The 13,578-nt window shown below is 34.0% G+C and overlaps 1 protein-coding gene across 2 annotated transcripts; it reads right to left on the bottom strand.

Annotated features, from left to right (window-relative positions):
- Nucleotides 1-429: 429 nt before the first annotated feature.
- On the bottom strand, nucleotides 430-13,578 carry LOC129807561 (protein RCC2 homolog). 2 transcript variants are annotated; one of them, XM_055856924.1, is made up of 3 exons: nucleotides 13,493-13,578; nucleotides 12,630-12,995; nucleotides 430-2,048 (listed from the first exon to the last, which is right to left on the bottom strand). In XM_055856924.1, the coding sequence occupies exons 2-3, from the start codon at nucleotides 12,963-12,965 to the stop codon at nucleotides 933-935; spliced, it is 1,452 nt and encodes a 483-aa protein (XP_055712899.1). In that variant the 5' UTR covers nucleotides 12,966-12,995; nucleotides 13,493-13,578; the 3' UTR covers nucleotides 430-932. The 2 variants fall into 2 exon arrangements, with proteins under 2 accessions (XP_055712899.1, XP_055712900.1); XM_055856925.1 differs by having other exon boundaries at nucleotides 13,335-13,503.

Below are 13,578 nucleotides of genomic sequence, written 5' to 3'. Positions count from 1 at the left end.
ACTTTCCAGGCGCTTGATCATACCCAAGAGCCACTAATTTCAATAATACGAAATTCATTCAACTCCTTCTACTAGGAATTTGCTATGGTATTAGAACAAAACTTTGCAATATTTTAGGGACGTTAAACTCAATATTATTGGACTAATTTCAAATAAAGGTTTTTAGTGAAAAAATTGTTACATTGAAACATACTTTAACTCTTTGAAGACGATTGGGTCATCGGAGAACTATTTTGCTCTAACAAGCCAAGAGCTATTTTGCTCTAACAAGATCAAACAATTGACCTTCTCGTCCTTAAAAAAAGTATTAAGAAAAATAAATTCCTGTTTTTTTTTTAGCTGAGATACTTTACAATTTCAGTTTTTGTGGTCTGATGTGAAATCAAATCTCGACAGATTGTTTTCAACCAAACAAAACAGATCATAATGTTTAATGTAATCTCCCAAGATGATTTATTATATGAATTTTTCACAAAAAAAAATAAGAAAGCCATTAAGGGAATCATTTTTCAAATAAAAGAGAATTAATTTTAGTAATATTCAATCTCACTGTAACGCCAGAAGACAGTCACTCGCAATCAAGGAAGGCTTTCCACTGGCGTATACTAACAAAAAATTTTCTTATAAATACAAATTACTACATAAAACATTAGATCATAATTTAAGAAAGAAAAAACAGGTAGATATTTGGATTCTAAGACTTCTCTGAATAAAAATGAATAAATTGTTTACATTAAAGAGGTCCCAGGAGATTATGCTGCTCTTCTCAATATATTCAGAAAATCTCACATTATCAGCCTTGTTGTCACCTTAGTCACGTGTCTATAGAGATTGTTTCTTTGCATTGAAAATGTGATTCTTATTTTTAATCATGAGGTGTGTGTGTGTCTCTTGGGGACGAGTATACATGGGGCGGTAGTGATGAGGTTATCCTAATCATCGACATCAAATTCAGGCTGTTTCTCGTACTTCTCACGCGTGAGTTCATGATCGGTATTGGCGAGAATGAGGGTATGTGAATAGCCCATGGTTACTTGAGGTATCTTCATGCCCTCCAAACGAGAAACTTCCTTGGGTGTGCTAGAAGACTTCTGAAGGTCTCCAAGGCCCAATTCTCCAAAAGTTGGCGAAGCTCCCCATGCAATTAGAGTATCATCGGCCGAAATGACGATTGACGTGTAACTAGTGCCAATACTCGTGATATTCCAACCAGCGAGATCCTGCACTGGCTTTGGGTACATATTGGCCTCACCAGTTCTTTTATTCTGCCCAAAGAGAAATAGTACTCCAATATCATTTACAGCCAAACTATACGATGATCCACAATAAACACTGCGAACTCCACGATTTTGGCTGTCAAAGAGTTTAATGAGACGTGGTACCATCTCATCTTTCTGCTCAGCATGCCCAAGACGACCCAAACCTCCAAAGCCCCAGCTATATGCTCTCTTTTGAGCATCAATTGCAACAGTGTGATTGTTGCCACATGAGAAATCTACAATCTGAACATTGTCGATTGGTGTAACGTGACCATCTTTGGACTTTTCAATGTACAGCACAATGCGTTTTGGGGACATCTCGAAGTGGAAGGACATCTTCGTGTTGGTCTGGAAGTACTTACCATCTGTATTATGACCCAACTGACCATACTCGGGCAGTCCGAATGTATGCAAATTCCCCTTGATGTCCAATATCACGGAGAATTCTGCACCACAGCCCACCTTTACAATTGGCGGTCCCTGATAGTTAATCCGCGTTGGTTTTGCCACAACGGGAGTGTTGCTGCCAATACCACACTGACCACACTTATTTTCGCCACAGGCGTACACGGTACCCGTGTCAGTGAGGAAGAGCGTATGGTTTCTGCCACACGCAGCCGAGATCACATTCATATTCTCAAGTCCCGGCACAAGGGTGGGTTTTTCAAAGCTCTTTGTATCCGGCAAACCGAGCTGATTAAATTGATTGCGACCCAAAGCTAGGGCCTTACGATCCATGTTGATGAGAATTGAGTGTGCAGCAGCACAGCCACTTACAACTAAACGATACTGAAATACAAACAAATTTCCGTGAATCTTAAAGTAAAAAAAAAAATCGAGAATTCTTGTAAAGAATATAAAGCAAATGGTTAGCAAAAATGACTACAAAAAAACATTTCAGACAATCCCATGTAAAATGGTCTTTTAGCCCTCTAACAGTCAATGGTCCCTCACGACTGGCATCACAAAAAAAATAATTTACTGCGCCAATTAAAAATTGCATTTGAACCCTCAGTCATAGTCTAACACTTCTTTTGAAGTAATTGCAGCTCTTCCGGTATTCGCCAGAGTATTTGTTTCTTTTCAAATTGAGTGACTTCGAATTTTGTCAAAGCTTTCGACTTCTGGTGTGGGTCTTCTTCAGTGTGTTAAATGTTTTATTTCGGAAAATTTTCTTTTCTGTTGAAAACTTATAATAATTTTTGGTGGGTAGGGTAAGGGCTCATAATTTTGGACAGTCTGTCTGCTTATAAGCATCGATGTTCCAAGTTTGAAGTGCCATATTTTCAATACTAATTGACTTTTCTTGTTACTCTCTTTTCAGGAGAGTTGTTTAGAAACTTGGCAAGGGTTTATTGTCTTTGTTTTTACTAAAATTAGTTTTAATACGTTTAAAAATGAATTGATATGTAGAGGTGAATTTGACTCTTGTTTTGGACAACTTGGTTATTAATTTGGACAACTTGGCTGTAAATTTGGACAGCTAATCCGCCTCAACAAGATGCCCGTTGTTCTTCATTTCATGAACCAATCTTACCAAGTCCTCTTCCTGTTCATGTAAGGGAAACGTAGAATGTCACAAGAAGCCCGGAAACTTTCCATATCATTCATTAAAGTGAGTTGATTTCGGTACTCCAAGTACGTGCGGATTCGCTCATTCCTTGACCTTTCCGGGAGCCTTTCAAGGCATTTCTAGCTACATCTCTTTCGTAGAGATGATGCTCCTTTGTTTCTCCAGGCATTTGTCCATCACAAAAGCTAAAACTTCACGAAATTTCGTGAGAAAAACACCTGTCCAAGATAAGGAGTATCACCTCACTGGTGAATGTCTTAGAAAATTTCCCATTTTTCACACGAAAAATCTAATTCACAAGGCAAATCTCACTTCAGGTCAAATGTACAAATCACCACTAACGTGAATCAACACAATATTCAATGAATATTCAATAATATCACTCAATAAAAGCGAAGAAATATTGTTAGTACTTCACCACAGCTAAATAAGACTGAAGTAAACACAAAGTTCTGTCATGTTTCTCGTAAGCAATTGCTCACACTGAATTTTCAACAAAGCAATTTCAACTAAAATCATATTCAAAATTAACCTATTTTAGTGTTAAAACCTTCCAAAGAGAACAAATATTTAGATAGAATTCATTATTCATCAAATATTGGAATAAAAATCCATAATTTTAATCAATTTTTTTTAGTGTCCAATTTTATCCTCAAAGTGTCCAAAAAAAGAAACTGGGCAAAATTATGAGCCTTTCCCCTAGGGGTGTGTTAATGTTGTCAGAGAAAAGACAGCAAAAATTTCTCATTTTCAAATGCAAAAAAAAAAACATCGGAATCTAAAGTATACTCTGAGTGAAGCAAATATTATTTATCCCTTTATTCCCAAATTCATTTTGGATAAATTTCTGTATTTAAATTGCCAAGCTAAGAATTAAAGAGGCGCTTGGAATAGTTAAAAGGGTTTGTCGTATTTCGGCGCTAAAGATTAGATAAAATACTTGATTAAACCACAGATAAAAACATAACAATTACAACTGGAAATCGAGGGAACATGGCTACCGCTCACAAATATAGAGGAAGTGAGAAATCCTGCTTATAGAAAACTTAAGAAAGTTATGTTGGAAAATCTACAAGGAGCGCTTGGAGTTCTACTTTGAAACTCGAAGAATCACGGGTGCACGCACATGATATACTTTCAAAGAAATTCTCGGGACCGAAAAAAAAGACCGCGAATTCACTCCTATGACACAGATAAATTACATACCCGCAGGAGATATCTTTGGTGGAATAAATTATAGAAACTAATAATGAAAAATATGCATTTTCCCCAATTATGCCTGTTTCAGTACTTTTCGTCATTTGTTTTAAAATAAATTTTATATAATTAAGAGACGTATTAACCCGTTAGAATATTAGAATAGAACAATGAGTGTTGAAGTACCACTTATTCTTAAATATATCTATTTAGTTGTTTTATCGTAGGTGGGCGAAAAGTGCTTACATAGTGAAAAGGGCTGATACTACCCTAATTCATATCAAGCTGGCTCAAGCTCAAGAGTCATTAGACCAGACTTTCAACGATTTTCGGATATATTTTAGATGTTCCACAGGCGAACATTTTGTTTATACATATTAAATCGGAGAATTTGGTTCAATTTAGATTTTTTGGAAAAATCTTGAAATTGCTTATCCCGCTACATCGGTCTTAATCGATAATGCATTGGTCAACTAATCGTAATTGATTTATTTTTCTCGAAAAACCCTCGAATATAATTTTATTTCAATAGAATATTATAAGTAATACACCTCTTAACCAATTCTCTTCACCTTTTCTCACTTGGTGCCGGAATGAAAAAAAAAACCCTAATGGATAATATTTTGGTAAAATTTTGGAAATCTGAAGTTTCGAGTTTTTTGACGTCATGCTGTTTGCCTTACCGGTCATTATCACGCCTAGAAGTCAAAAGGTTAGTGATAGTGATTAGGGACCTGCACGGAGCCCTATACTCTTATAAGTTGGCCTAATAATCACTAACATGCTCCTCAAGTTCCTCCCAACCCTTTTCTTCCCCTCCAAAATTATGTTTTTGGGATTGTACGAAAACGCGTCGAATTATTTTTTCTCATTTTTGAATATGTTCTAAAGGATACCTAAGCAAACATTTCGTTATGAACTCATGATTCAGTAGAGTTGTGAACCGAACAGTTATTTTTATCTTGAGATCTCATTGTTCTTTAAAATCTTGTGTTTCTTTTAAACTATTAAGCGTCTTCTATACGAGGGGATTTCGAAATGCACCCCACTGTACTATGCACCGGTGAGTCTTGGGAAATCTCCCCTAGTGGTTCACGCCTGAGATAAATTTTCTCCACCCTCTGTTATAAATTCTCCATGTGTGCTCTAACTAAAATAGATAGTCTGAAAGGCTTACTATTTTATTTCGAAACGTTTCAAACGTCAATCACACAGTGTTTTACAATCAAAGAATTTGTTAAAGAGTGGTAAAGTTAATATTTATGCCTGGTGACGAACACTTCATAAGGAAGAGGAGATGAGGCATTCATCCTCTATATCAAAACCGTCGTACCGCAGGATTTTATGCCAATATTGTTGCTAAATTAAGAAAATATCCTAAGTTTTTATTTTTCTATAAATCAACTTTATTCTATTTAACTAATTCTTTATTTCTATTTAATGATGTCTAGTTAACAATTCGACCATATTAAGAAGATTCAACGATACATTCTAAGAGAGATCGATACCGTGTCCCTATTTCACCTGCTTTTCGACTTTTAAGAATTTGAAAATAGATCACTAGAAAAAATCTCTTGAAAAACAAAAAAAAAATTTAAAATCGCTTAAAATGTCAAAATATTTGAAGAACATAAACATATAGAGCTTTCGAAGAGGGAGATTTTATGCGCCAAAAGATACACAAAAATGCACCGGACTAAAGCTCAGTGGGGGACTTTTGAGTCAAAATGGCGATTTCGAAATAAAATCCCCCCGTTTAGATGCTCCCTTATGTGCGATTTTTCAAGTGATTTAGAAGTCGCTTAAATCGGTAGTATACCGGAAAATGATACTACAAAGAACTTTTGAGGTATAGCATCTATGTCACGAGTTTGAGCATTTCGCAAAGCATGGGATACTTTGCCATCGCTATTTAGCCGAGATTCTTTACAATCAATCCCAGTTTATTTTCAGAACTTTGCAAAAGAATAACCTTGACATTGGAAAACAGACAAAATGGATTGTATCAAAAACTAGTGGTAGGTCTAGATCAGGTCATTTTAGGTGAGATTCTTAACGTAAGCAATCTCGAATTAAGGAGGATCCTAAACTAGTTTTTGTATAATGGAAATTGTATTTGATCCTCGGTCAGTTGATGAATTTAGACAAAATGAACACGGATTTTGACCTAGATCCTTCTCCTCCTTTCTTACTCAGTCTGAGTAATAAAAATGAAGAATGATCTGGGTCAAAATCCGCGTTCTTTTTGTCTTAATGGAAATTAATTAATATTGTTCTTACAAAGTTCAAATGATTTAGAAAGTTGTAATGTTTCATGTCCTTTACTCATCAAATTTGATCAAATAGAACAGAACAAGCTGTATTTTGAATTTTGTGAACTTTGATTGCCCATACGGCCCATACCTTCGGTTCTATTGAAACAAATACTATACATTAATACATACAAATACTGAACATTAATACTCTAAAAATTGATAACTTAAGCAATGGTGTGATTGAGAAAAACGCAGCTTAAAAAAATGAGTTATAATTTTTACGTTATGTTATCTGACGTAAGTTTTTTTCTTGTTTGATAGATATGAAATGCAACAATAACATACTAAAATTTCAGCCCGATCCATGCCATAAAGCCAGAGCTAAGTAACTCAAAAATTGAAAAAAAAATTCTTTTCAATAATGGGGCCCCTACCCGGGGTTTCAATGTTGCTAGGAGTTGTGGCATTTCTAAATACCCTAAGCTTTCTAAAATGCTCTCACTTAATTCTTAGTTGACTTAATTCAGACATTTAGAACGGGAGCTAGAGCCATTTTAGGAAAATAAAATTCATCTCTTCTACCTCCCACAGACAGATCGTGGGGACTTAAGTTTTGTTTTTAATCGAAAACTCTTAGGCCCAGCTAAAACATACTAAACATACTAAAATTTGAGCTCCATCAATACCATAAAGACGGAGAAATTTTAAAAAGAAAAAAAAATACAAAATTTGGGGGCAAAATAACGGAAGTACTAATCATGGTTAAAACTTACTATAATCTCTAATTGAACATTAGATTTTTAAAAAATCGATTTTAATAATTAAAACAAAAAAAAATTCTGACACTCCGATTCTTTTGAATTTTTTTAACCCATTCCTTACCATGGTATTATACATCATGCGCAAATTTAGTGATTTTAGATAATTTATTCCTGGGCAACTAATACTCAAATTGCTGTCCGGTATGACTTCTTAGTTACCTTAGTCCTTCAGTTACTTGGAAAAAATAGCCTGACAGAGATGGAAATACATTTTGTTGTTCTTTTCTCGCTTCGTGGAAAGTTATGCAATTTTTTTTACTCAAAATGGTCTATGAAAAATATGAAATCCCGTCGAAATTGACCTTTTTCCTCTTTCCTAATTTGAATTCATTTGAAATTGACCCGTTGAAATTGACCTTTTTCCTCTTTCCTAATTTGAATTCTTATTGTCAATTTGTTTTCTTGGATAGTTACTCTATCTAAAATCTAAATCAACAAAGTGTGTAATGATTGAATGTACAGAATTTAAATTCAGTGACCGTTAACTCTTTCCGGACCGCAGCATATGCTGCAAGCCAATTTCACTATTTTTTAATCAAAAATATCTAAGCTCAGGAATTAATTGAAGTTCTACAAAAAATATCTGATATTTGGACATCCTTATAGTTTGTAATCAACCACAAGAATTGAATTTTTATCAGTTCTGAATAATTAAAAAACATTGTTTTTCATAGAATATTCATATGCTTCTTTGGGTACTCAGAGTCCCAAAAGAGACGAAAGAGTTAATACGTGTGTTTGACACAGCGGCTCCCCGCGCCCTCATAATAGATAAAAAAAATTTTCTTTTCAAAAAAAATCATCTATTAATCTGTATGAAACTAATTACAAAATATGAACATTTTATCTCAAGTATTTCTAGTACATTGACCGAATGGATTAATCACAGATTCATAAGATTTACAAAAAAATAAATAAATGCGTTCAAAAACTGAAAAGACAATGTGAGAGAAATAAAAATAAATCACATCGCCGAAAACAGAATTATCCACAAACGCATTACCCCAAAAGCAGAAGTCACAATTCCAGATGGAATTATTGTTAGGAAAAGGAAGGTAGAAAAAAGGATAAATAAAGGAAATTTATTAATATTGACGATATCGCTTTCGCACTTAATCTCGTTATTCTCTGTAAAACAAATTCTAAACCAAAGTGGCTTATGGATCGGTGAGGCATAATTTTCGGCTTTAATATCATAAATAGGGATTCACTCTCTTTTAAGTGGAACATCAGGAATACATGAAGTAAAATGTCGGAATGAAAATCTAATAATAATTGAAATATTAATACATATATGATAAGAAGCTTGCATCGTAGACCCATGATGATATTTGGACAGGCTACCTGTCCGATGGCGTTTACCATAAGGGCACGCATATAGCTGGCAAGCCGATAATGGAGTGGTTGACTGGTGGGCAATAAAATAAATACATGGTGATAGTCATTCCGAACTATTTTATATATACATAATTTAAAGCAGCTCAAACACTTTTACAAGAGAGAATCCGGAAGGGAAGGCGCATTAGTCACCTAAGTAACTAATCCTAGCGCTGTGATTTGCCATCACCAGCCTGGAAAAAATTTAAATTTAATAAAGCCGAAAATTATGGTCAAAATAAAATAATTCAAATTTTCAAAATCATTCACAAAGATTGTAAGAAAGGAGACAGAAGGAATTTATGACATCATAATTTGGGGAAGGAAAATTTTAGCACCTACACTGGTATGAGAAATCCAAAAAAGTCAAAATAACATTCCGGAAATGTTAATTTTACCCTGCAGTATTGATCCGAAATCGGTGTAAATATTGCCCTTTTTAGGTGTATTATGGGTTAAAGTTATCCTTTTTCATGTTAATTTTGCCCTCAAAAGATGTGAAATTAACATTAAAAAATGTTGATATATTTTTACACCTAAAAAGTGTTAAAGTTATGACGAAAAAAAGTTAATCGTAGCTTCTTTTTTTTCTCAGTGTAGAAGTGCATATACTTCGGTCAAAAAAAAACACTACCTTCAAGTAACTAAGAAGCAGACAATCACTTAAACTAAATGTTTGTAATTTGTAAACTTATAAACAGATTGGTATGAGAGGGATGACAATAAAATGAAATGAATTGAATGAAATGAAAGTATTAAAAAAATATATTATTAAAATATATATATTTACATAAAACATATTAAAAAAATCAGTTTCCGCGAAAAATTATTTTTTTTCAAATATTAATACTATAATGGTTGTAAGTCCTATTCTAATTGTCTGAATTAGATATCTGATGGTAAAAATTGAAGGGCTCATAAAATGCTACGAGTCTTCAAAACATAACAAATTTATGTGGCACACATAAATCCAAAGAAATGTTTCTTTTTTTATATTAATATCGAATATTTTGAAATTCACAATGCAATGTCTATTTTGGAAGAAATTTAAATGTTATAGCGAATATAGAGTTTGAGATACATTATAACTGTCATTCCAAATTCAATTTATGAAATTTATGCCTTCATCGGCACATCTTTTAGACCAAGAAAATTTTATGAAGTCAAAATTGGAATCCTGCTCTTTCTCACACGTTTTGCGTATGTCTCTCTCACTCTTCGCATTCTTCTTCTTCTTCTTTTAAACATCACAATAAATTCAATTTAACTCAAACGGATTTGAAGTTCGAAGAGTGAGATAGACATAATGAAAAACGTGTGAGAAAGAGAAGGATTCCAATTTCGACTTCATGAAATTTTCCTGATCTAAAAGGTGTGCCGGAGCCATTAATATTTCAAATATTTCGATTAACACTCAAACTCAATTTTTCTATTTTCAAAGTTAATTTTTCTTTAAATAGCCAGATTTTTGGGTCAATGTTCTACTGCCCACTATATATGGTTAAAAATGTATTAATCCATCGAATAGAAGGAACTGAAAAAAGAACTTATTTTGATAATTTTTGACAAACTTTGGCAAAATTTAAGCATCTGGTGTTCGGTGAGACTCACATTTTTTCGAGCAAAGGTCGCATTGCCCCGCCCCAACCTCTGCCCCAGCTCAACTTGACCTAGCTTGACCGGGCTTTCTTTATGTATCTGTTGTGTTTATTACAGGACCTTCATGACTTTGATTTTTTTTATCTTTTCAATTCAAAGAAAGAAAATAAGATGAAACAAGCGATAAGTAAATAAGATTTATATAGCTGAGATTTCTTTTAGGTCACTTGACACTTCAGAGGGTCTGAGAAATAAGAGAAACCGCAAGCCAATATCTCTAACTGTTTTCTCTCCAGAAGTAATTATATAACGAAAAAACGGGAGGTCGGCTATGTAATCAAATTGATTTTAGGGCATTTTCTATTTACGATTTACTAGTTGCGAAACGCAAACATTATAATAAAATGACTTATATGTATGACGATATAGTTTTGCGAAGCATACTCAAACTTGTGATTCTCTATACTGTACTTCAAAAAAGTTTCGCATTATTTGTCTAGTTGTTGTACAATCCCATTATAAGGAAAAAAAACTTGATCACAATTTCGAGTTTTTCGAAATGTTCTTTTCCTTTTTTTGTTTTTTGTTTAATTATTAAAAAAAAATAGAATACCACGAAATTATTCCAAATTTTCAGAAAAGTGATTATTCGCACTTCGGATAAAATTAATAGTATCAGTTTCCTAACAAAACCAATTTTGGTTGGTCCAATCTATTAAGAAATTAGCTCTCTCTATAGCGATGATTGGTTTTTTTTGACTTCGACTTTTACATAGTGTTTTGATTTTGACTATGAGCAATCGTGTGTGACACCGTAAGCATTTTTTCTATGCGGTCTCCGAAAATCAAAACCCAACGACTGAAAAGGTTTTTAAATGAAAAATTTGCACTTTGTTAGGCTTAAGAGATTGTTAAATATTTTTTTATCTTGAAAAAAAAATGAGAAAATATAGGGGAGACTGGGACAACAAGTCACAAAACGGATACTTTATTTTTTGGCATTGAATAAATGAGCAGTAAAAAGTTAAAATTGATCAGTAACAAAAAATTTTGAAACAGTGATATTATCATCCAAATTTTGGCAAAGGGAAAATAAAGGGTTTTTCACTCTATATGGAACTATTTTAAATGTTAAATATATAAAAGATATAAAATAGACCCATTTTTGTAAAGATTTAAGTTTTTTACTGACCATAATCAGATATTTTACTGCTCATTTTTAATTTTTTACTGCCCAGCCCATTTTGAATTTTTTACTGCTCGTTTGTTTTTTGCCTTATTTTTTTACAAGCTACCCGTGCACCTCCGAAATTTCTAATTAGCACAGTTTTATAGCAAATTTGCCGCTCTACAACTCTGTGAAAGTCATTTTCTTCTATTTTGTAAGGAAATATAATTATCGACCCGTTTTCTAAAAGGTAATTTTGCGATAATTCTCAAAAATGCTGGGGCAAATAGTAGGGGAAAGTGCTCCCCCTTCGAACGTTCACGCCTTCGAATAATATGAATTTCTTTTGTTTTTGGTAAGAGATGTACACTAAATTATCATGGAATTATCAATAATTGATGGTAATTCAACTAATATTTAATAGAAATGTGTAAGTCTCCTCGGAAAACTAAAAGAAAATTCACAATATTCTAAGGCATGAACGTTCGAAGGGAGAGTACTTTCTCCTACTAGGCATGAGATACGATCACATTTTGTTTCGCTTTATTACGGGATTCCGTAAATTTAAGTAAAATACCTAGATTACATATTTTCATAAGAAATTTATTTTTCTACACCTTTCTAAAACACCGTTTTCTCTATCTGAGCGAGAAAAACGCATTTAAGATATTTTACAAAAAAAAAAAAAAACACAAAAGACTGCAAATCGTTTGACCAATGCAAACGACAAGCAGCGACACATAGCAATGACGTTTCTTTTCACCGTGGGACATAAGAAAGTGTTTCGGTTTTTGTTACTTTTTGCTCCATAGCTTTTGTTACTTTTTACCCCAAGTGTCCATTTTTAATAAAAGGATTTCTGGAGAAAAAAATCTTTGTAAAATTCTAAAATAGTGGTTTCGTATTCAAAGAGTCAAAATCATTTAGGAAATATTTACCAGTGCATCAATTTTGGAAAATAAGTAGGCCAAAATTGATATCTGCTGTAAGGAAAACATTTTAAAAAAATAGAGTTAAAAATTGCAATTTTTTATTTTCTGAAATCCTTGTTCGAATTCTAAGAAGCTTACGACTTTGAAGAAGGTCTATGGAGGCTGTCTATGGAAAAAATTTTAAGCCGCTATCTTATTTATCTTGTCTGATATTGAATTTTGAAATTTTCGATTTGTGACTTTTTGCCCCAGTTTCCCCTACCGTGGTTTTTTTAGTCTTTAAATATTTTTGAATATAAAATTCCCGAATCTAAGCATTATGAGAAACCTTAATTTAGCTACGTTTTTCATAAAGAAATTATGAGAATTAATAAAATATATATACAAAATAAAGAAATCCAAGAATTATCGGATTATGCACAAGCAATATTTTTATATTTTTCATTACCTTTTCTTCTGTGAAACGATGGAAAACATAGAGATTGGGACGAACTTTGGTGACTTTGTTCTTGGTGTCACGACGTCCAGTGAGATCCCAAGTAACAAAGCCAGCAATCATAAGACGTCCAGGTTCTTTATCCAGCGTCTGCAGCAGCTCAGCCGGCAGCTTCACAGTGGGTTCGAATTGCTCACTGGGTATGAGGACCTCAACGGGCTGATTCTGATTGGCCCCATCGAGCCCTTCGCTGCTGTCACTGAAGTCTGACTCAAAATCACCGTCTTGGCGCTTCTTGGGGCGCTTCACCGTTCTCTTGGTGGGCTCAGACTTGCGTTTGGACGACATGGTTGGCGTAGGGTGGTCCGGATGTCAAGACTGTGTACAAAAGGGAAAATCACATTAACAAAGAGATTTCACCATCTGCCACTGTCGCTTGGGATTTTTCTCTGGGTGCGCTCTGTTTAATTCCTCTCTCGTTGTTCTTTACAGGCACGCTCGTGAAGGTGTATTAGTGCCCTCAGCCAGCGCAAAAAATCATTCACCTCTATACCTTCTTCTTCGCCATAGTACAGACTCAGACGAACAAAAAACGCTCTTTTCGACGGCGTCACAGACGGAAGGTTTTTAAAACAGCCCAAACTATTTCAATCCTATCAGATAAAACCTACTAGCGCCCAGTAGTCTCCTGCTTTGGTTAGATAATGAATATTTTACCAGGAAAACTTGGAGTAACCGCCAGACTACTCCACACTTAAAGCTTTTAAATGAACTCAAGAAAACCCTATTTTACACCTCCTCATAGCGAAAACTACTAGCCCCAATTATTGTTACGCTCTTTACGATCTCAATTGTGCATTACTATTCGTTCTTACCTTTACTATTTAATTTTGATTTCACTTCTTCAGCACACACAAATTAGCCGGGGAGTACACTGTGAAATATGGGGAAGCCACAAGCC

The sequence above is a fragment of the Phlebotomus papatasi genome, chromosome 3 (genome assembly GCF_024763615.1).
Source record: "Phlebotomus papatasi isolate M1 chromosome 3, Ppap_2.1, whole genome shotgun sequence".
In the NCBI taxonomy this organism is placed as follows: domain Eukaryota; kingdom Metazoa; phylum Arthropoda; class Insecta; order Diptera; family Psychodidae; genus Phlebotomus; species Phlebotomus papatasi.
This window is presented reverse-complemented; position numbering and strand designations above follow the sequence as displayed.

Coding starts and splice junctions, on each gene's coding strand:
- LOC129807561 (XM_055856924.1), bottom strand. CDS start 12,965: ATGTCGTCCAAACGCAAGTCTGAGCCCACCAAGAGAACGGTGAAGCGC. Junction 2,049..12,629: donor ATCGTTTCACAGAAGAAAAG/GTAATGAAAAAT, acceptor TTTGTATTTCAG/TATCGTTTAGTTGTAAGTGG.